The sequence below is a fragment of the Hoplias malabaricus genome, chromosome 6 (assembly GCF_029633855.1).
Source record: "Hoplias malabaricus isolate fHopMal1 chromosome 6, fHopMal1.hap1, whole genome shotgun sequence".
Lineage (NCBI taxonomy): Eukaryota > Metazoa > Chordata > Actinopteri > Characiformes > Erythrinidae > Hoplias > Hoplias malabaricus.
In genome coordinates this window covers 12,007,780-12,032,266 of record NC_089805.1, presented here as the reverse complement: position 1 = coordinate 12,032,266, position 24,487 = coordinate 12,007,780, and the positions used below count along the sequence as shown (strand labels likewise).

The 24,487-nt window shown below is 45.6% G+C and overlaps 1 protein-coding gene across 3 annotated transcripts in view; it reads right to left on the bottom strand.

The window, feature by feature from the left end:
* thrb (thyroid hormone receptor beta) overlaps positions 1-24,487 on the bottom strand; it is a 77,464-nt gene that overhangs the window by 25,178 nt on the left and 27,799 nt on the right. For all 3 annotated transcript variants that reach the window (XM_066673868.1, XM_066673869.1, XM_066673870.1), the window contains exons 3-6: positions 17,874-17,939; positions 8,038-8,090; positions 6,591-6,654; positions 5,277-5,327 (exon numbers count right to left, since the gene is read on the bottom strand). In XM_066673868.1, coding sequence (XP_066529965.1) covers positions 5,277-5,327; positions 6,591-6,597 — 58 coding nt within the window. In that variant the 5' untranslated portion in view covers positions 6,598-6,654; positions 8,038-8,090; positions 17,874-17,939. The remainder of the gene's footprint in view (positions 1-5,276; positions 5,328-6,590; positions 6,655-8,037; positions 8,091-17,873; positions 17,940-24,487) is intronic.

Genomic DNA, 24,487 nt, shown 5'->3' with positions numbered 1-24,487 from the left:
CAGTTCATTCGGCGCTGTCAGAATAAGAACAGCCTCAGGGGGCCGTGCCTCTGTCCAGGTTCTAGTGTGTTACCGAGAACTCGAGAACTGATGCCGAGTGTCTTTCTCCAAAATGAAATAAAAACAGGTTCATAATTAAATGAAATTAAACAACTTCAATGTCTTTGAATTGCTTTAAAATGTCCTCGAACAAAAACCTCACATCTCTGAGTAAAACTGTAACGGACAAAGAAAAGGAACAGCCTTAAATTTAACGTTGAGTTCAACATTTAAAGGCTGTTCTCCCTGTGTCTGTGTGGGTTTCCTCCCACCGTCCAAACACATTGGTAGGTGGAGTGACTGTGTGAAATGTGGCATGTATGATTTCAAAACCACTTTGAAGCCCTGAAGACCCCTTGACACAAAAGTGTAATATTTTTAGACTAACTTTAAAACAGACAACAGCGTCCTGTAATGAGTGTCAGTCAGTGACAGATGCTGTAAATAATGTGCACTGAAATACTGACGTTTAACACCTCCACGCCCACGTCCCGAGGGATTTTAATCCTCTTAGACCTCCCAAACTTCATGACCAACCTCAAACCAAACGTCCCGAACTGCCCGGATAAGTCCAGTCTGAAACCAATCCAGATCTCAGACAGTCCGGCTGAGTCGGGCCCACCATTCCAGCTCAAGACCCCAGCGTCCAGCCACAGGTTTCTGGGAAGTGTGTTTATCTGCGTTTATCTGCGTCTGGACCCTCGATGTGTCACTGATAATTAGCCACAGCAGATGTCAAAGGAAACAGCAGGTGGTATTTTCAAAATTTGTTCAGTAGCACCCCACTGACCACATATGTTGCTCTGCATACTTTATTAGCCCCTTTCCCCCTATACTTCAGTGCTCAGGACCCCCACAGAGCAGGTGCGATGTGGTGGTGGATCATTCTCAGCGCTGCAGTGACACTGATGTGGTGGTGGTGTGTTAGTGTGTGTTGTGTGCTGGAGTTTTTAAACCCCTCAGTGTCACTGCTGCACTGAGAATAGTCCACCGACCAAAAACATCCAGCCGACAGCGTCGTGTCACTGATGAAGGACTAGAGGACGACCGACACACACTGTGCAGCGACAGATGACCTACTGTCTCTGACTTTACATCTACAAGGTGGACCAACGAGGGAGGAGTGTCTCACAGAGTGGACAGTGAGTGAACACAGGGTTTTAAAACTCCAGAAGCACTGCTGTGTCTGATCCACTCGCACCAGCACAACACACACTAACACACCACCACCACGTCAGTGTCACTGCAGCACTGAGAATGATCCACCAGCACATCACACCTGCTCTGTGGGGGTCCTGAGCGCTGAAGAACAGGGGGAAAGGGGGTAAGAAAGTATGCAGAGCAACAGGTGAACTATAGAAAACTAGAGTGAGCCATGTGTGGTCCGTGGAGTTGATAGAGTGCAGAGTGAATGCAGAGACAACAGCTGAGGAGTGTATAACAATTTATTTTCTACTAAAACGCATTAGAAACCCCCTAATGATAAAAAAAAAAAAACATGCTCGGTGTGATGTCACTGTTTATATTAAGACACAGAGTGGACAGTAAACACGCTAAAGCAGCGTGAGAGGGTTTTCTGGATGTGCCGTTAATGAGGTTAGAGGTTAAGTGAATAACCCGCTCCCAGGGGGCGTCATGCCAAGAAACACAGCCTTCACACACCCACCCTTTCAGAGGGCCATTGTTTTTAACTTTTAATTAAAATATAAAACATGCTCATGTTTTTACAGCTAGGGATTAGTGGGTTTCAATCACGAGATTATTACTCTGTCATTTCTGGACGATTCCTCACTTTAAAGCAGATTAGTTAATAGTCATTAACTTAATTAATAAACACAGAGTTTGTTTGTTATCAGGGACAATGTAACAATAAAAACCAGACGTATTATTATCAAGAAAAACTACAATAGTTATATTAATAATAACAACAGATTACTGTAAAGTAGTAAAACATATTAAAAACCTACTATTACGTGTTTAGTAATTCTAAATATATTATTATTATTATTCTTATTTAAAATGATATATTATTATAAAATTGCTACACAACAACACTCTTCAAAAACAACTAAAACAATTATTAAGTGTTATTATTGTTACTGTGTTATACACCGAATGTAACTAACGTTAATTACTCAGCAACTATATTTCATTTTTCAATAAATACATTATTTATATTTCACTTGAAACTTGAAATAATTCCCTAAACTATTATTAGCAAAGGGTTAATAATTATTACAACACACATGTTGCAGAATAAAAGCCAGCAGTTTTGCGTTTGAGTGTCTGTAAAAATTCCCCACCAAAATAAAAGCGTGTAAAAGGCCTCAGCAGTGTTAAAGCTGTCCAGAAACTAACAGCACTGCGGCAGATTTACTGAGTCACCACCAGCTGGAGAAATATCATCGGTTCACAAACAAACAAACAAACAAACAAACAGACAAACAAACAAACACCTCCCTCTTTAGCACGGCAGCCATACTCAATATTGATATATAACAAAATGCCATCAGATCCTCACAGCAATGTTCCAGCACCTAGTGTAAAGTCTTCCCAGAAGAGCAAAGGCTGTAAATGCACTGAAAAAAGCAACACACTCCTGATGCACTACATTTCAGAATAAAAGTCCCTCCAAACATTGTGAGATAACAGTGTCCTGACGTGTGTCCCCCCTGAGGTTAGTGTATCCACACGTTTGGACACGTGACCTCCCCCTGCCTTCTGGGAATATCTGTGAGGGTGTAGCGTCCCCTGGAGGTGCATTCGGAACACTGGTGTAAATCTCAGTGAAGGTCAGTGGGTTTGTCCTCTATAAAATACTAATGACTTCCAGACTGACAGTCTTCACTAAAAACACATCATTAATACACACACACACACACACACACAAACAACTCTTGTGATGCATTGAGTAATTTCCCATTTTATTTAAATGTAGCTGATTAGCCAAGACATGTTACAGAGAGAGAGAGAGAGAGAGAGAGAGAGAGAGAGAGAGAGAGAGAGAGAGAAAACCAAAGAAAGCCAGCAGAGCCGACAGAGTCCTGAACGAAATGATTAAAAGTTCAAGTCCTAAACTCCAGCTGGTGATTCTGAAGCTGTTTAACCTGGTTCTGAGTGTAGGTCACTTCCCTGAGATCTGGAGCCGTGGACTGATAACACCCATCTTTAAATCTGGAGATAAATTCGACCCCAATAACTACCGAGGCATCTGTGTGAACATTAACCTGGGGAAGTTACTGTGTAGTGTTTTAAACTCCAGATTATTACACTTCCTTATGAAGCACAGTGTCTTGAGTAAGAGTCAAATTGGATTTTTACCAAATCACCGCACGTCTGATCACATTTACATCCTACACGCCCTGATTGACAAATACATTGTCCAAAATAAATCCAAAATATTCGCATGTTTTATTGACTTTAAAAAGGCATTTGATTCCATTTGGCACCAAGGATTATTTTATAAACTTTTACAAAGTGGTGTAGGGGGTAAAGCCTATGATCTGATTAAATCAATGTATACATCAAACAAATGCGGTATAAAAATTGGCCACAAACAAACAAACTCCTTCTCTCAGGAGCGCGGAGTGAGACAGGGCTGCTGCTTAAGCCCAACACTATTTAACATTTATATAAACGAATTGGCCACGATTCTGGAGCGTTCTGCAGCGCCCGGTCTCACTCTGCACGACTCAGAGATTAAGCTCCTGCTCTACGCAGACGACCTGGTTCTGCTGTCCCCCACAGAACAGGGTCTACAGCAGAACCTGGACCTGCTGGAGCAGTACTGTCAGAACTGGGCCCTGACGGTCAACCTGAAAAAGACAAACACGGTGATATTTCAGAAGAGATCCAGATCTCAGGGAAACACACACATGTTTAGACTGGGTACACACACGATCCAACACTCCAATAATTATAATTATTTAGGAATTAAACTCACTTCATCTGGAAGTTTTAACTTGGCGGTGAATGAACTGAGAGGAAAAGCACGCAGAGCTTTCTACGCCATAAAACAACACATTCCTGTAGAAATCCCAATTAGAATTTGGCTTAAAATATTTGAATCTGTAATTGAACCCATCGCTCTTTATGGCAGTGAAATGTGGGGTCCGCTCACAAACCAAAACTTCAGCAAATGGGACAAACATCCGATTGAGACCCTGCATGCAGAGTTCTGTAAAAGTATTCTAAAGGTGCACAGGAGCACCACGAACAACGCATGCAGGGCAGAATTAGGCCAATATCCATTGATTCTAAAAATACAACAAAGGGCGATCAAATTCTGGACACATTTACAGCACAGCGACCCCCACTCGTATTGTTACAAAGCTCTGTAGCACCAAGAGGTCAACAACCACCACAGTCCCCTCACTCAACTGGTCCTGAGCTACAGTTCTACACTAACACACACTAACACACCCCTAACACACACTAACACCCCACACGCTCAGGACCAGTACACACCAATCAGAACAAACCAAATTAAAACGCATCTACAGCAGAACTACATCCACTACTGGGAGACGCAGTGCAGATCCCAGAGTAAACTGCAGTGTTATTCGGCCCTGACCCGTCAGTACAAAGTGGCAGATTACCTGACCACGCTGACTGACCCCAAACTGAGATCCACCCTCACCAAATACAGACTCAGTGCTCACGGCCTGGCCATAGAGACGGGCAGACACAGGAAGACCTGGCTGCCCAGAGAGCGGAGAGTGTGTCAGCACTGCCCTCTGAACAGACCCGAGACAGAGCTGCATTTCCTCACTGAGTGCACTAAATACCACCAGATCAGAGCAGAGTTCTTCACCAAAATCTCCCTCAGAATCCCAGCCTTTACACACCTCCCCGACTCTGAGAAGCTGCCCCTCCTTCTCGGGGAGAATAAAGAGTGCTGCACCCTGGCAGCGCAGTACGTCCACGCCTGCAATGCTCTGAGGGACAGTGAGTGACCCCCGCCCTGACCACACACATCTGTTTATACAGTACTGTTATTACTGTGTGTATTAATGTGTATGTTTTTATTAGTATCTGGTTCTTACCTGTTACATTTACAGTGTATTTACTTTAAATGTTCTTTTGTGTTCCACTGACATTGAACATAGCTTTGGCAAAACAAATGTCAATATTTGTCATGACAATAAAGCACATTTGAATTGAATTGAGAGAGAGAAGGCAATCATCTCTACCCAAATGGGGAGAGTGAGACAGAAATAGGAAGGGAGTTACTGTACCATTGTGCATCGCCTCGTGTTTCCAGCGGGGGGCGCATTTGTCTGCTTGCTCTACAAACATGAGAGAGAGAGAGAGAGAGAGAGAGAGAGAGAGAGAGAGAGAGAGAGAGAGAGAGAGGGGTGAGTGAAAGCATAAATAAAATCCAACGTCAGTATATAAATATATGTGTGTATGTGCGTATGTGTGTGTGTGTGTGTGTGTGTGTGTGTGTGAAACAAACGAAATGCAGTGAAGCTGTGTGAAAGAAGCTGCCTGAAGTGGAATCATTAAAGTAACCTAAAAAAACTCAGTGGTCACTGCAAGATGACCAGAGGATATACACACACACACACACACACAAACACTGAAGCATCACTGAATTAGGAACACTCATTGTCCAGTTTATCAGCTCCACTGACCCCCACAGAGCAGGTGTGATGTGGTGGTGGATCATTCTCAGCGCTACAGTGACACTGACGTGGTGGTGGTGTGTTAGTGTGTGTTGTGCTGGTGCGAGTGGATCAGACACAGCAGTGCTGCTGGAGTTTTTAAAACCCCTCAGTGAGAATAGTCCACTGACCAAAAACATCCCGACACACACTGTGCAGTGACAGATGAGCTACTGTATCTGACTTCACATCTACAAGGTGGACCAACGAGGGAGGAGTGTCTCACAGAGTGGACAGTGAGTGGACACAGGGTTTAAAAACTCCAGCAGCACTGCTGTGTCTGATCCACTCGCACCAGCACAACACACACTAACACACCACCACCACGTCAGTGTCACTGCAGCGCTGAGAATGATCCACCACCACATCACACCTGTTCTATGGGGGTCCTGAGCACTGAAGAAGGGCGAAAGGGGGCTAACCAAGTATGCAGAGCAACAGGTGGACTACAGTCTGTAATTGTTTAACTCCTGTGTGGTCAGTGGAGCTGATAAATGGGCTGTAAGTGCAGACACAAGGTTTTTCTTTCGAATCAAGTGTATACAACGGCAAACGTGACAAAATATTACATAAAACTTGTAATGTTTTGCATTGTCCAGGCCACTAGGTGTCAGTATAATTAATGGTTGACGACATGCAGAAAAATCACTAGGTGCTCCTTTAATTAAATGTATTATTTTTATTTTTTATTCTTTTATTCCTATCAGGGATTAAGTTCAGTAAATAAACAGTGCATATTAAGAAGTGCAGAAGTGTGTTCTCTGTTGATGACGTGTCGCTTATTGTCAAACAATGCGTTTTAAACAGAGCTGTGGTCCAGCTTAAGGTCACAGAGAACCAGACGGGGAACATCTGGTCCAGATGTGGACCTGAAGAACACCTCACCTGACATACTGCTGCGGATCAGGGTCTGAACATCATTCTCTCGTCTCTCTCGGACTCATCGAGTCTGTCAACACAGAGGGAGGGAGAAGCAAGGTCAGTTTAAGAGAACAGAGATCAGCCAAGGTATATGGAGCTTCTCCACTGCAGGGTCCCTACTCAACTCTACTATCAGCTATTTTACTTTTCAAAATCTGGTCCTGTTCCTGGTTCTGGAAGCGGGTTCTTGTTTAGTGGCTGTTCTCTCCTGGTTCAGAGCGAGTCGAGTAGGGACTAAACCGTGGCGTGTAAACCTTGCAGAGCGCTGATTGTCCAGAGAGAGTCGTCACTCTACACCACGCAACGCAGACGTCCAGCACCAACTCTCCATCTGTAAAATCTCCAGCTGCAGCAGAGATCACGTTTGTTTTTATCCGACTCACGATGGCAGCTCGTAAAATTACGCCGTGGTTTTTTGAAGAGGTTCTAGAGGTTCAAGAGGATCGGTGGCTGACGAAAGAATCCAGCGAGAGCTGGATGCTGCATCAAGGAAGGAACAAACTCTACTGATCTGTCTGAACTGATGACGGAGCTGTGTTCAGTCCCAAACAACAACAACACGCCAATACACCATGAGTAAACACCACTTGACGTTACCGCCGCTGTTGTTGTGGCTTCCAAAGCCCACTGTTCCCCTTAGACACGGGGTTTTGAGACGACACTGACACATTTCGGGATTGTATCAGAGAGTAGAGACCGCTAGAGTAGGCACCATGCAGTGGAAAAGCATCATTAGTTCACAACACACTAGCTACTGATATTTGTTTCTGCCGAGTCAAACCACTGCCCATCTTCTCTGACCCGACGTTGGAGAAAAACGTTTTTCACCAAGAGTCATCCTCTCCCAACCTTCAGAACAAGACCCCGTGTTTGGGTGTTTGTTCCTCTCCCATGGTGCCAGAGGGTCTTAACTTCACACCCACTGTCTGACCACTGAGACTGGACCTTTAATTTAATTATTTTTTATTGTTTTGTACATGTTCCTATTGTGTATTTTTCTGATTCTGTCCTTATATACCACATTAAACAATTTTTACCGTGCCCCTACGTCTCTGTCCTCTCTCTCCCCAAGTTCATGCCCCCAACTCCCTGAGTGTATTCAGCTGTAGAAAAAAAATCACCAGATTCCAACCTCCTTTTAGTTTCTTTAAAAGATGGAAAACAACAAAGATAATAAAATAAACGCAGTCTGTCCCGTCCCATATAATGCACTTTCACTCATGTGGGAGCATGATTTCTTAAAAAACATTTAAATGATGTTATCTCTCTTTCTACTTTGTTTATCTGTGGAAAACACAAACTAACACAGAGGACAAAACCTTGACAGCAATGTTCAGCGTGACTTTGCTTTCACACCGTGACGTTCTGAAACAGTCATGAGGTTTGAACGTGACACTGTGTCTGTGTTCACCTTGCACTACTTGATACCCAGGTCCTCTCCAGTGAGCTTCACACCAGTGGAGCCTGCAGACAGACAGACAGAGGGAGAGAGAGACAGACAGAAAAGTGAGGGGGTTTGAGAAATGCATAAGAAATGGCCAAAGCCTTCACTGAGGAAAACAAAAACAAACAAAGCTCCCTGAGGTCTAATCTCCTTAAACTGAGGTGACCTTCCACACGAGCCGAATCTGTATCGTTCACTTTAGCTCTGACCTCCCCGCACTTCACAAACAGGTGCAATCCTCCGTCTTTATTCCAGCGTTATGTAAGTTGCGGTTATTTTTAGCAGCCGGTGCTGACTGAACTCTGGAGTGTCAGAGGTTTGGGTGGAAATGGAAAAAAGGCTTCGGAAGAGCGTTCTGAAAGAGCTTTGGAAATTAAAAAGATCCTGAAGACAAGGTACAGGGCGATGTTCTTTCTGAAGAAGTTTAGAGAAAGAGTAATTATGACATGTGTCTGGAGGGTGAAGACACTTCTCTCGCTCTACACTGGAGATACGAGGTTCCCAACAGCACTTTGGTCAATGGCCACAGCAGTGTTCTCCCCCTGTGTAAACAGCCCTGTTCAGAATGCCCGCTTTCAGCACCCGTTCCTTTAAATGATAATGAGCTGCTCGCTGTTCAACCCGAACGAGTGGCAGAAGCTCTGTTTTTTAGCCGTTTTCACTCGGTTCTCTTTCTTCTCCATTTTTACTCAGTGCTCTTATTTCTCCGCGCTCGTTGTGTCTGTTTTGCTGCATTTAACCTCGTCTTTGCACTCTTGCATAAATGCAGGTACAGCGCTGTGATTGGACAGACTCAGATGAGGGGGCGGGGCCATCCTCAAGTCTCTGCACTTGAAATCAGAAGTGGAGCAGAAACTTACTATGTTCCCTTTAAAGAGGGTGAGTTATAGAAATAAGAATGGGCTTTTTTGTCTCCTGAGCACCCCCTACCTGCTGCTGAGTATAATTCATGATCTCCAGGCTTCTACTAACACACTCTCCCTGTCGCAGACACACACACACACACACACACACACACACACACACACACACACACACACACACACACACACACACACGCATGCTCACCTCTGTGACTTTCTCTCACTCTCTCTCTCTCTCTCTCTCTCTCTCTCTCTCTCACTCACTCACTCACTCACTCACTAATAGAGTGATGTTTACAGAAGTAGCGAATGGCTCTCTGGGCTCCAGCTGATGTTGAGTCGGGGGAATGTGTGAATCGAAAAAAAAATAAGGTTGACCACATGATAAAACACATATATCTCTCATAATACACACTGGACCGTATTTTTACAAACATAAAGTGTAACTTTGGTGGTACTCTAGCCGTTATAACCACAGCAACCCATAGTAAAACGCTTTTCACCAGAATCGATGTCCAATGCTAAGAACTGAGCTAATTCGACTAAAGTTAGCAGGCGCTAGCCCTTGCCCTCTTTCATTAGTAACTCTCAGAACCGGGTTATAACCCTGTCCTCAACGAAGCTTGGGTTCCATCAACACAAAGTGTAACTTCAGGTGTTTAGTTCACACAGCTACTGGAGAAAAGCACTTATTACAAGAATCATTGTCTAACGTGAAAAACTGAGCTAATCCGGCTAAAGTTAGCAGCTGCAAACTACTCACTGCTCAGTGACTCTAATAAACTGATTATAACACTTTCAACAACAAAACTATATCTAAGTAGCACCACAGCACCCGAAAACAGGGAAACAGACTCACTGCTCTAACTTGTGTCCTCAGGTCTGTTTCAACTCACTCTACTGTGTAAATTCAGTCCTGTATTAACTCTTCTACGGCCACTCACTCACTCCCTCTCTTTCTCTCTCTATCCTCCTTGCTCTCTCTGTCGTATAACGTCCCTACCGGGAATACAGAGCTTGATTCTTCTTGTAGCTAGGAGATTTGTGCTGTAAAGTGTTACCCATTTCTTGTGAGAGTCCTCCACCCGTGATTCAGACGTTGCTTAGTGCAGTAACCAGCAGAGGATCCCACATAGCCATCACAGAGGCTCTATTATCCCTGTTACAGCCCAGTGGAACATTACAATCATTTAGAAGCAATAATTTTAAGGTAGAAATACTACATAGGGTTCTTTTAAAGATGCTGTGAAGCTAAACTTAAGAACATGACTGTGTCTACAGAGAGAGAAGGGAACAGTGTGTTGTTTACTGTCCTGATGAAGCGGTTTAACAGCCTCTCACTGGCAGGAATGAGAAAGCTTGTAAAAGCTAAAGGGGAAAGCTGTTCTAGAGAGTGTACCACTAGAGCATTAAAGGCTGGCTGTTTGTGACTCAGCGCCTCTGGAACTCCCTCCCTCCACAAATTCAACAGTTAAACTCTTAAATCGCTTTTCAAATCCAAACTTAAAGCACATCTGTTTCCTGCTGCACACAAACTGTGTTTCCTGAAGTGGCCCATGTTACTGTGTTGTGTTTCACTTTGTTTGACAGTGTGTCTGATGAGTCCTGCTCCGAGTGACTGTCTGTGAGGAGTGTGGTGTGTTCTCCCTGTGTCTGCGTGGGTTTCCTTCAGGCGACTGTCTATGAGGAGTGTGGTGTGTTTTCTCCCTGTGTCTGCGTGGGTTTCCTCCAGGTGACTGTCTGTGAGGACTGTGGTGTGTTCTCTCTGTGTCCGCGTGGGTTTCCTCCGGGTGACTGTCTGTGAGGAGTGTGGTGTGTTCTCCCTGTGTCTGCGTGGGTTTCCTCCGGGTGACTGTCTGTGAGGAGTGTGGTGTGTTCTCCCTGTGTCTGCGTGGGTTTCCTCCGGGTGCTCCGGTTTCCTCCCACGCTCCAAAAACACATGTTGGTAAATGGATTGAAGACTCAAAAGTGCCCGTAGGTGTGTGTGTGTGTGAGTGAATGTGTGAGTGTGTGTTGCACTGTGAAGGACTGGCGCTCCTCCAGGGTGTGGTCCCGCCTTGTGCCCAGAGCTTCCGGGTAGGCTCTGGATCCACCTGAACTGAACTGGATAAGGGTTACAGACAATGAATGAATGAATATCTGATGTGATTGTTTTTAAATGTTCAATCCCTTTGTAAACAGCATCTATGGGACATTTATTATTATTATTATTATTATTATTATTATTAGCTTCTAGGTTTGCTTTGTTTGGAACAGATTTCAGCTCAGACTTTCACAGAGGACCTGTCTCAATTAAACCCAAAGTCCTGGGCCTGAATTCTGATTGGCTGTTGTTCAAAATGGGGACCTAAAATACACATCCATGGCATCAGTGGAAGAACCCTTGGTAGCACCTTTATCTTTAAGAGTGTGTGAATGCCATGGACCACACTTCACTCCAGTGTATAGGAGTTATACAGAGTTCTGGTCACTCACATTCCTCTGTCCTAAATTACAGCTCCAAATGATATGGTGGAGACGTGTGTGTGTGTGTGTGTGTGTGTGTGCGCGAGTGCTGTAGAATGGGTGTAGGCTGCTCAAGCTTATTTCTTAATTTCTTTTTTGCCTGAATTAAATTGAAGCATTTTATATAGAGACCGCCAGCTCGGTCAGGAGGGTGTTGTCATGGTAACGCAGTGTTCACCTTTAAAGTGCACAGTGTATAAATAATACACTGTTTAATAACACACACTGACTGAATTTACACTGTGCCTAGATATAAACTCCATTCACGCCCCATACCTCCACCATTACTGAGGTGTGTGACTGGGTGCGTGTGTGAGTGACAGGGTGAGTGTGTGAGTGACTGTTTGAGTGTGTGAGTGACTTGGTGAGTGAGAGAGTGACTGAGTGAGTGTGTGAATGACTGGGTGAGTGTGTGGCACTGTCCACAGGTGTGAATGCATGAATGAGTGACTGGGAAAGTGACTGGGTGAGTGAGAGAGTGACTGGGTGAGTGTGTGTGTGACTGGGTGAGTGAGAGAGTGACTGGATGAGTGTTAGAATGACTGGGTGAGTGTGTGTGTGACTGGGTGACTGTGTGAGAGACTGGGTGAGTGTGTGAGTGACAGGGTGAGTGTGTGGCACTGTCCACAGGTGTGAATGCATGAATGAGTGACTGGGTGAGTGTGTGAGTGACTGGGAAAGTGACTGGGTGAGTGTGTGAGTGACTGGGTGTGTGTAAGAATGACTGGGTGAGTGAGAGAGTGACTGGATGAGTTTTAGAATGACTGGGTGAGTGTGTGAGTGACTGTGTGAGTGTGTGAATAAGTGTGACATTGTGCCAGGGTCTGTGCTTGTGTTGCCTGATGAGGATGAAGCGCTTACAGAAAATGATTGAATAAACTAATTAATTAACTCTTGATTGAAGGGGGTGTGGCTTAAATTTATGTGAGTTGCAGGAAGTAGCTGTGTTTCCGGAGGAATATAACGACAGGGATTACACTAATCTTATAACTATAATCTGACATACTGTCCAACTGTGAACCTGGGGCTGATCGATAAAAGCCTACACTGACCCCTGCAGGGAGAAGCTAACACTATCAGTCCCTTGCAGCTGACATATGTATTTCATCGCCAAAGCGGACCCTAGGTTCCACAGGGATAAACACTCCCCTGTCAGGCTTCTAGTAATTTCGGTTTCAGAAATTACACAGCTTTGCTGAAGCGGGGAAGTGTGCCACATGAACTCTCAGATGGGTTCATGGGTCCTGTTTATAAACATGAGCTTATCTGCGGGTCCAGGACTGTAGCTCACTGAAACTGGAGAAAATCACTGGAGAAAATCACTTAAAACAAGCAGTAAACACAGAAAAATAGGAGATCAGTGTTATTATATTCTCACAGTGATCTCAGACTGAGATATTAGAGACACAGACTGAATTCCACGCGATTTCAGTTTCACAGTGAGAAAGACTTGCTTTCCCTGTTCCTCTGCTCCCCCACCACTGGGACGCTCTGTGTGTGTGTGTGTGTGTGTGTGTGTGTGTATGTGTGTGTCCTCAGGCTTTAGCTCCCTCTCCTCTCTTGGTCTCGTGGTGTTTGTATCTTCAGCCTCAAAAACAAAGAGCCAGATTTTCTTGGAAGAGCCAGAGGGACATTAAATATCATTACTTTGATAAATTTGATCAAATGAACAGAGAGAACACAACCCAGAAAACATCAACAGAGATGAGAAATGCGTCACCACACCAAAGGGGGGGGGGGGGGCAGAGAGAGGGGGGGGGGGAAGAGAGTGGGAGAGAGAGGTGCAACTGCCAAAAAATGGTCATATTTTGGCTCCCAGAGTTCAGAGTTAGGGCCACATTTCTGGACCGGCTCTGGGAGGAGTATTCCGTCATATCCCGGGGACAAGCAGCTCCCACTGAAATGCAGTGTGAATCCACCATAAAAAGTATTGATTTACTTTGGTTAAATGACATTACCTCTGTCCCCCACATAAAACCAACACTGTCCCGGTAAAGCTTCACACTTGTCTTCATAACACATTAAAGTGTGTTTAGATTAGGACAGTAGGATTTACAGTGTAAGTAAAGCTAAGCTGACATGCAACTGAATGTGTGTGTGTGTGTGTGTGTGTGTGTGTGTGTGTGTGAGCCAGATTTCCGTCACATGGAGACAAAAATCTGCTTACACCCACACATTGTGGGGACTTTTCCTCCTTGTGGGTAGCACCAGGTGGTCCCCACAATGTAAATATTACATTTTAGACTGAAGACGTTTTAAAGTTGGGTTAAGGTTAGGGTTAATCTAGTATAACTTATGGAAAATTGTTGGGAAGGCTCCAAAAAAAATGAATGGAAATCTGTGTAAAGTCCCCACAATTGTGTGTGTGTGTGTGTATTGGTGTATGTGTGCATGTGTGTGTTGCGCACATGCCCCAGATATGTTATCTGAGACCACAGAGAGATATGTTTGAGTTTTGACCCACATAAATGTGTCCTGAATGGCGCACACACACACACACACAAAGCATACACACACACACACACACACACACACACACACACAAACACCTACCTTGTTCTGAAGCCACCTTTCATCACAGTGGGCCGTACAAAGACATACACTAAAGTGTTACCATACAATACCTGGCTAATGTTCATGTGGCTGAATGCCATTACATCCTCACAGCAATCAGTGACATAGTGGTAAAAATAGGTGGGTAAACCCTAATTCATATTTAAGAGTGTTCAAATGTGGTTGCTTTCCTCTGCATCCCAGATTTTAATTTACAAATCATATCGTAAAGCTGCTTTTGACCCTGATGATCTTCCTTGTTACTATGGAGGCAGTTAGCATAGCATAGGCTAAGCATTACACTAGCAGCTAAGGTATGTCAACTCCAAACCACTTTTCTAATCATAGGTTAAGTATCACCTATGAGTCTCACCACAGAAACAAACAATACAAATAACTATAGGCCTAAACTGAATATTTTAAACACAATTACACATTTATTATACACATAAAATTAATAGAAAGTAAGCGTTTCAAATATAAATATAAGAAGTATCAATTTAATATCGTAATAAATTTGTTTAATAGGCTCCAGGTGAAAAAAAAGTATTCCTCAGGCTTGATCTCGGCTTGTTTTTTTCATTTCTGTTTGCTCTTTGTAACATGTGATTGGTTCTGTTTGTCTGTTTTTGGGTCTTGGTTGTTGTGTCTTGTGTCTGCTTCCTGCTTGTTCCCTGGTCATGTGATACCCTTCTCTTGTGTTTCTAGTGTCACATGTTTTAATTAGTTTCCAGGTGTTTCTTGTTTGAGTTGTCTTCTTATAGTCCATGTCTGTGTTTCCTGGTTGTGGGTCATTGTGGATTTATGTATGTTAGAAGTCAGTAGTCCGCCCATGCTTTGTGTTTCTGTCTCAAGGCTTCTTTTTTTTTTTGGGTCCTATGTCCATGTTTAGTTTCATTGCTCTGTTTATTTCTTGTTGAGTGTTTAGCCTTAGCCTCTCTACGTTCCCTAGCCTCTCTGTCTATGTTCCCTAGCCTCTCTGTCTAGTGTTTAGCCTCTGTCTAAGTTCCCTAGCCTCTCTGTCTAGTCTCTTAGTTGTAAATAGTTTCTCCTGCAGTTACCTCCATCCCTGTTCCTCACTTCTTGACCACCCCTACACCTGCATTGTGACACTTTTTTTGTAATAAAGTTCAAACAGCTCAAATCTGTCTCGAGCCTTTGCTAACATCCAGCAAACAGCTGAAACTGGGCTTTTTAAATTGGTTTATATTTTTTTAATATGAATTTCCCAAAAAACTAGGTCAACTATGGTGTATGTGTTGCACATTGTAATTTTTTTTAATACAAATAAATTTTACTGGGGCATAATTATGAAATCTGTGAAACACTGCAATTAAACATGAAAACATTTGATTTTCAATTATGACATCTGTCTGATTATCTCGCATACCACAGTTCATATACCACTGTTCTAATCAATAATTGTTACAAACACCAATAAACACTTAATGTTTTGCCATTTGGAGCAATCCATTTGCACACAGAAAATGTACATACTATATTTTAAAAGGAAAAAGGAGAGTTTTATTCAGTGCCACACATCCCTCTTTCATTATTCATCACTGAGCACTTCACCTGACGCAGGGCGAAGCTAAAAGCTAAAGTTAAACATTTACAAGCCACAGAACATCAGTAATGACCCCCTGCTTCTATTATTCATCTCTGGACACAGGTATGCCATACATTATTGACCGGGATGATCACAGACGGACCCTGGCTCTCCCTATGGGTTCCATAAGGTCAGCTACGGTGGCTCAGAGGGACCAAAGGCGCGGTTTCTCGGGAGGAAAGTCTTGGCTGGAGTAAAACCAGAAGAGCTTTGAGATGTGTACTAGAGGAGCTGATGTACAGCCTTAAAACGAGTGAAATTGTAGCTGAGCACACCTGTATAACCTTCAGACTAAAGCATGCCCCTCTAGAGCAGCTGCACATGAATCTAAGTTTACACCATGCTCAATACCCACAGAAGGGTGTGCGTTTGATTTTCCGCTGTGAAGCAGTGTAATTCTCTGGAGAGATGGTGCTCCATCCAGTACATGTGGGACGACCTGGAGTGGAGATCCACAACTACAATCCAACATCAACACCAGACTTCACTAATGCTTTAGTGGTCTGATGCAATCATATATATAGCAAAAAGGGAGCAAACCCCAGATTATTTGCCTTCATTTCAGAAAAAATCTGGGACGAGTGGCTGTTTCTCCCCTTCAAATGATGCACACAAAGCAGCACCCCCTGCTGCTTTACCAAGAACGCTGAGCCTTAAAGGCAATGTTCAAGAATGTAATAAAAGTACTTTATAAAAAAGGAGTGTGTTTCCTCTCCATGTGCTGCTCTGCAGTCGGTTTGCTCTGGAAACCGCTCTAATGTGTTTACGAAGCCCCAGTGTCTGTAAATGGGTAAAAAAACAAAGCGTCTGGGTCCGGTGCTAGGCTTTCTCTCTCTCTGCTCACAGCAGAGAAACACCATCTGAAGGTTTTTAGACAACGAAGAGAACGCTGAAAAGCACCAACCGAGATGAGGATGTTGCTCTATTCCTGCTCCATATGGGGGTAACACTGACTTATTTTTGCTGTCTCCAAACTTGGGAGAGAGCTAATTGCATTAGCGACAGTGCTACAAAACTAAACAACTTGAGATTCAAATGAGTTTCTGTGGGAATTCAAACTTACAGACAGTAACTTCTTGCTCTAACACATCATTCCACCTTAAAAGACATGGAGCTTCTGAACATAAACAAACCAGAGAACAGTGTTTCCCCACAATCGTAGACCTTATCTTTAAGGTCTTTAACACAGTCATATTTAGGAACTCCTCCACAAGGGGGTGCTATTCAGTGCTTTGTATCAAAGTCACTGTGTCCTTGTTTCTCTCAGAAGGGCCTTTCTGTATCACCGAGGGGAAGTGACCGGGCCGGGTCTGAGACGCCGGGCCCTGGCGCCGGTTTGGAGCGGGTTATTTAATACAGGCTCAGCGGCGCAGCAGCGCACGGAGGCAGATGGTGTTTTCATTAAAAGAATGCGTCTGACAAAAGAATAAACCGAATGACTTTGTGTGCGTGTCCCATTCTGCTCAGATCACGTTACACTGCTTACCAGTGCCGCTGAGGACAAACATACACAAACAAGAAGGCAGACAAGTCCCCCGGTGTCCACATAAGGACATTCAGACATGGACAGAAGCTTAATATACAAAACACAGGCTGCGCTTCCCCTCATTGAAACATCATTAGATTGATTAAAACGCCCAGCGCTGACCTCTCCTCAACCTCTACTGCAATCTCTGGGATTAAAGAGGAGGACGCTGTCCATTTCTGACTCATTAAAACACAATGTCTCTGCAGGAATAAAGCACCAACATCTTAATAAACTTTCCATCTCTGAGGATCAAACAGTTTTCACATAAAACAGGACAGTGATCTGTTCCCCCTCGTCTCCACAGCTCGCTGTTCACCCCGACCCTGAGTACACAGCAGTGAGGAGTGAGGAGCAGAAGTTCTGGTTTTTAGCCATTTTCGCTCTGTTCTCTTTCTTCTCTCTTTACTCAGTGCTCTTATTTCTCTGCGCTCGTTGTGTACGTTTGGCTGTGATTAACCTCGTCTTTTGACTCTCACATAAATGCAGGTCCAGCGCTGTGATTGGACAGACTAAGACAAGAGGGCGGGGCCATTCTAAAGTCTCTGCACTTGACGCCGGAGCAGATTCAGAACGACTCGTTTAATCCAATGTTTTTGGACTCAGGCAGCACACAGAACACTGACCGTGATCTTGTTTCACAGTGTGTGGGTTGGTGGCCTCCAGCTAAACACTTTAATGTGAACATGCACCGAACAATGGATTTTGTTTGAATATATCCACTTTAAACGTGTAGAGGTCTTCTTACCAGACAAAGCTGAGGAGCCTCCGTGCTGCCAGGGTTAAAGAGAACTGATCCCCCGCTCATAAAAATCTGCAACAGAGACAAAGACAGAGAGAAAGTGGAGTCAATGAGAAGGTCCTACAGACACTGAAGCAGCTGCACATGACCTTATATTCACCCTGCTCAATGCCAAGTGTGGGCTGGAGGGGTCTGAAGTGAACTGAAATGATGAAGCTCAATCGAGTTCCTCTGGGACAAGGTGGAGTGGGGTTTTTGATCCAGAACTGAGGGAACGTGACTTGACTACCATCAAATCCTCACAGCAATGTTTCGACAACAAGTCTAAAGGCTTTTCAGAAGAGCAGAGACTGTGTATTTCAAAAGAAACTTATCAAGCACTGATCAGGTCTGGTGTCCTCCCCTCCCTTACCAACTCCCTCCCTCCCTCCCTCTCTCACCCTCACACACCCTCTCCCTCCCTCACACACCCCCTCCTTCCCTAACCCACCCTCATTCAATCCCTCCCACAATCCCTTCCTCACTCCTACCCCCTGAAGCGTTAGCATCCCGCGGTCAGAGAAGCGACAGGAATGTGATCGGCCCTGTGTTACTTGTCTGTGCCTGAGGAAGAGAAGCACACGTCTGATTTGTGTCTGAAACCAGTCCAAGGTCTCAGTGTGATGTTCACACACTGTACAGCTCCGCGTCTAACACAGACATCACAGGGGATTGTGGGAATGTGTCTTTGAGCAGAAGAAAAACAAAAGCACAAGAAACAAAAACACAAGCAGAACAAATCAGCGTCTGAAGAATGTGGGAGTGATGAAACATAGGCAGCAGAGAGGGAGAGAGAGAGGGAGAGAGAGAGAGGGAGAGAGGGAGAGAGAGAGAGGAGTAGAGATACAGAGAGGGGGAGAGAGAGGGAGAGAGACAGAAAGAGGGAGAGAGAGAGAGAGAGAGAGGGAGAGAGAGAGAGAGAGAAAGAGAGAGAGAGGGAGAGACAGAGAGGAGTAGAGATACAGAGAGAGAGAGAGAGAGAGAGAGAGAGAGAGAAAGGTGAGGGAGATACCTCCACTCTGGAGGATTTTCTGTGTTATTTAATAACACAGAAATTTCCAGAAAATAAGTCTCCAGAAATTTAATCTCAGCGAGGGTCGGAGGCTGGTGGTGTTATTTCCAGCATTTTCCACCTCGGCCTCGTTTCTGAGAAGGTGACTGTGTGAAACGAGATTCCTCTTCTATATAAAGGCCACAGGACCACCATGGGCTGTCCAATCATTTCACTTTGAGCCAAACAAACGATTAGACCATTTACCTGCTTTTCCACTACATCGCCCTGCCTCCAGAGCGCGGGGACTCCACAGCTGGAGGGAGAGAGGGGGCAGAACACAAGAACGGAGGGAGAAGGCTTCCGAACAAAAAGAGTCGGGGGAAAGAGTCGGAGGGAGAACCAAAGTCAACAGACCGAGTGAGACATGAGACAGAGATCTGAGATTCTCCTCTAAGCTCCCCTCCTCTCCTCCTCTTGTGAATGTGCCTGTTTTTCTTTCCTTTCATTTTCTCTCTTCCTCTCTATTTCTTTCTCCTCTCTCCTCCAAGCCCTCGTACATCTCCCCTCTTTCCTCCACACTCCTCTACCTTCCCCTCCTCCTCCCCTGGTGTCCTGTCCTTTCCTTTCCTTGTTTCTCCACTCTTCCTGTCCTCGACACTCCTCGTTTCTCCTCTCTCCCTCTCTTCGAGTTGCTATGGTGACAGAGTTATATCTGGAAGGCTGAACACAGTATTTGGCAGCGTTTTTCCACATGAACTCATTATCACTGGGAGCTGGTGAAGCTCCAGCCTGAAGAACGTGAGTGTGATGTAATGCTGCTGTCAGTCGATGCACACAGCAACATCATCCACACTAGTGTTTACACGACGTGTCCACAGGAGCGGAGCCGCTCGGATTGGAGTTCACAGTGAGAGCTCTTTAGTATAGAGCCGGTAGAAGAGCCACAGTTGACGGACGCCACATTCAGGACGAGAGCGGCCAGAAATGCTCCTGTCAAGGCTCCTCTGGACTCTGGACTGCTGCAGATTAGGAGGAGGAAGATAGGCACCACACACTCCCCCACCTCTTTGAGTGTTGTACAGTGTTGTAAAAGTCAATTACAGCCTGCAGAGCACCCCCGCTCAGGAGCCAAAATACCAACTCTTACTATTCATTCATTTATGATTTAGACTTCTCCCTGTGTCTGCGTGGGTTTCCTCCGGGTGACTGTCTGTGAGGAGTGTGGATGTGTTCTCCCTGTGTCTGCGTGGGTTTCCTCATGGTGACTGTCTGTGAGGAGTGTGGTGTGTTCTCCCTGTGTCTGCGTGGGTTTCCTCCGGGTGACTGTCTGTGAGGAGTGTGGAGTGTTCTTCCTGTGTCTGCATGGGTTTCCTCCCGGTGACTGTCTGTGAGGAGTGTGGTGTGTTCTTTCTGTGTCTGCGTGGGTTTCCTCCGGGTGACTGTCTGTGAGGAGTGTGGTGTGTTCTCTCTGTGTCTTCGTGGGTTTCCCCCTGAGTAGTTGGAAAGAGAGACTGCCCCTTAAGAATTCTGATATGATCAAGTTCAACTTTCCCTTTGAAAAAAGTTGGAACCCTCTGCTTTAAGACGACTCACACAAGTGCCCCCTGGGGGTCTTAGTTTAAAGTTTGTGTAGATTACTGTACACACACAGCACTGAGCAAAAGTCAGAGACCACACAGCCTTCATTTACTGTCCTCTAAGTACGTTCAGAACATGCTCCACTCACAGACGCCCCACACATACACAAAAGTGCAGTGGATGGAGACATAATTCTTTTCACACGTTTGTTTAATTGCACAGAAGATTTGCAAAACCCAGCTTCGTTAACAATCTCATCTGAGCGTTTTGTTAGCGATTAAGGAGGAGGAGGGCCATCCTAAACCCCTCGACGCACAAGGCCCCCTCACGCCGCTCTCTGAGCTAAAGAGAGAAGACGCTATATTTAAAGCTTAAATCAAAGGGATGTGAAAGTGTGAGTGACTTGTTTTCTCAGTTTTCCTCTGTTTCTCGTGGCTGAGAGGAAGCTCGCTGAGGTCCTGGCGTCGAGCGGAGTGTTCGTTCTGGGAAGCGGGAATGATTCCAAGAATGCGTGTGGAGCCAGAGAGAGTCGGCATGAGCAGGCAACTGTGTCTCAGAGGGAACGGCAGGAAATAAACACTCCACTGACATTACACCTCATCCCAAACTCACTGAGTGAGTCTCACCCTGCTCCGGAAACACAGCTCTCCTCCCTTACCCTCCCCTCCCTCCTCCTCTCCTCCTCCTCTCTCCTCCCCTCCTCCTCTCTCCTCCCCTCCTCTCCTTCCATACCCTCCCCTCCTCGCCTCCTCTCTCCTCCCTTACCCTCCTCTCCTCCTCTTTCCCTTCCTCCTCTCTTGCTTTCCTCCTCTCTCCTCCCTCCTCCCCTCCTTTACCCTCCACTCCCCTCCTCCTCTTCTCCTCTCTCCCTCTCCTCCCTTACCTCCCCTCCTCTCTTCTCCTCCTCTCTCCTCCCGTCCTCCTCTCTCCTTTCCTCTCTCTACTCCCTTCTCTCGCCTCCTCCTCCTCTCTCCTCCCTCCTCTCTCCTCCCTCCTCTCTCCTCTCCTCCTCTCGCCTCTCCTTCTCTCTTCTCCTCCTCTCGCCTCCCCTCTTTCTCTCTCCTCCCCTCCTCTCGCCTCTCCTCTTGTCCTCTCCTCCCCTCCTCTCTTCTTCCTCCTCTCTCCTCCCCTCCTCTCTATTAACAATTAGTCTGTGTCTTAATATCTCTGTATTTCCACCTTAAAAACTCCTCAACTGAACAAATGTGTAGTTGGCTTCGGATTGAAAAATCACACTCCGTTAAACTGAGAGAAACACCTCATCAGAGAGAGAGAGAGAGAGAGAAAGGAGGGGGCGAGAGAGGGAGAGAGAGATAGAAGGAGAGAGAAAGGAGGGGGGGGGAGAGAGAGAGAGAGAGAGAGAGAGAGAGAGAGAGAAGAGGGGGAGAGAGAGAGAAAGAGGAGAGAGCGAGAGAGAGAGAGAGAGAGAGAGAGAGAGAGAGAGAAATTGTAGCGAGTGTAAACTGTCCTTTTTTTTTTTTTTTTGCAAAAACACAAAGTGCTCTGGGAACCAACACAAACCCCCCTCCTTCCATCCCCTTCTCTCTCTCTTTCTCCACATTCCTCCATCCGTCGCTGCCTTCCTCTAAGACAGCCAATCAGAGAGCTGCTGTAGTTTAAAAAAAATGGGTCATACAAGGACGACACACACACATGCACACACACACACACACACACACACACACACACACAGCAGTGTTTGCGCCAGTCACTCATTTCATTTATTGTGCCCTCCTTCCTGCAGGGACAGTCCCTACTCCCCTGGGACAGTGTTATACAGAGACATTAGTGAGGTTAGGTGCTGATGCTGGATGTTTGAGACAGGGGAGACAGGGGAGACACAGGAGGAGCGTCTGGGAAACTGTCGGCATTGAGCTTCAGTGGAAAACAAGATGAGTCCCGAGTGTCTAGCTACTTTTAGACACCGTCACATGATCGGACTCCCGCTCTGAACATGGGACGTTTATACAATCTGAACTTAAGTGAGAGAGAGAGAGAGAGAGAGAGAGAGAGAGACAGAGAGAGAGAGAGAGAGAGAGAGAGAGAGAGAGAGATAGGGAGAGACAGAGAGAGAGAGAGAGGGAGAGACACAGAGAGAGAGAGAGAGACGGAGACAGAGAGAGAGAGACACAGAGAGAGAGAGAGAGAGACACAAGAGAGAGAGAGAGAGAGAGACAGAGAGACACACAGAGAGAGAGAGAGAGAGAGAGAGAGAGAGAGAGAGAGAGAGGGAGAGAGAGAGACAGAGAGAGAGAGAGAGAGAGACAGAGAGACACAGAGAGAGAGAGAGACGGAGACAGACAGAGAGAGAGAGAGAGAGAGAGAGAGAGAGAGAGAGAGAGCAGTAGGGTCAGGTTGATCGCCCAGAGCAGTGTTGTTATTAACCTTGTCTGGCCTCAGTGTTCAGAACTGAGCAAGTTCAGTTCCACTGCCCTCAGCAAACACACACACACTGCAGAAGATGTTGAAACATTGCTATTATCACTCTAGGTTAATAGTCTTTGTTTCTGATGAGCAGTTGTCCACATATTTTTGGACGCAGTGTATTAATGAAATAAATCTCTGCGTCCTGCTGCAGAAAGAGGACCTCCAGATGCTGAGGTCGGTCTCTGAGAGCTTCCTGCACGGGTCCCTGGACGGGTCACAAGGCGGGGCAGGACAGCAACAGGACGTTCCACAGCAGCAGGACGGGAAATGTCCCGGTCCAGGAGCCGAGAGAAAAGAGTACGACAGTTTAACACAATGCTCCTCAACACACTGCACTCTACTATGTTTTCCACTGCATGGCATCGGCTTGGTATTGGCGTGTTGTTGTTGTTGTTTGGGACTGAACACAGCTCTGTCATCAGTTCAGACAGATCAGTAGAGTTTGTCCCTTCCTTGTTGCAGCGTCCAGCTCTCGCTGGATTCTTTCGTTGGCCACCGATCCAAGGAGCGTTTGAACCTCTTCAAAAGACCACAGCGTAATTTTACGAACAAACGTGATCTCTGCTGCAGCTGGAGATTTTACAGATGAAGAGTTGGTGCTGGACGTCTGCGTTGCGTGGCGTAGAGTGACGACTCTCGCTGGACAATCAGCTCTGCAAGGTTTACACGCCACGGTTTAGTCCCTACTCGCCTCGCTCTGAACCACGAGAGAACAGCCACTAAACAAGAACCCGTTTCCAGAACCAGGACCTGATTCACCTGGTGGAGGAGTGGAGTAGAGTCAAGGAGAGTAGAGATCCTAAGGTGGAGAAGCACTGTGTTTTTACCAGGCTTTATCCTAAGTGACAAATCTGTCTGGATTAGGATCATTCTCTAATATAATAATGGCGCAAGCTCCTGGAGCAGCTTTTCTTTAATGAGGTGCACTCTGTCTTCGTAAGGAGTGGTGTCTGATATAAAAATACAAACAATAACAAATAAATAAGCCTAAAGTGAATGTTTGACACACAATTACACAATTATTAGCACATCATTTGTGGGGAATGATAATAACATGAAAGAAACAAATCAAGAAGAGATATCAATTTAATATGAATGAATTAGGTGCTTTATATTGGCAAAAACACCACGGTCCTTCATTAACGCACATCTCTCACTCCTCCCGACACCAGAGGGCGCAGTTCCTCAGGTGTAAACAGGCCTGGCACCACTGAAACCCAGGACACAGAGAGAAATGAAATACATCTCTCAGCTGCTTCGTAAATAGAGCTGTGGCTGATGTGCACAGCTGTGAACGGAGGCCGAGCGTCTGGATGATGTAATGAAGGTCGTAAAAGCCGCAGGAAAGTTCCTGAGATTCCGGAGCCGTGGAGAACGGGCAGGAAACTGGCTTCGTTATCTATTATTTATTTTACTCGCCCACGCCCTCCACACGCAGCTGGAGCCCAGAGGCCACCGTCCTTTTACTCCTCGATTCCCGGGCCCCCTCCAGGTCAGAGCGAGTGACCCTGGATCCAGGGGCTAAGACTTTAAGAATATTTCAAGGGTGTCTTTATACACGCTTCAATTCCTCTCAGTCCAT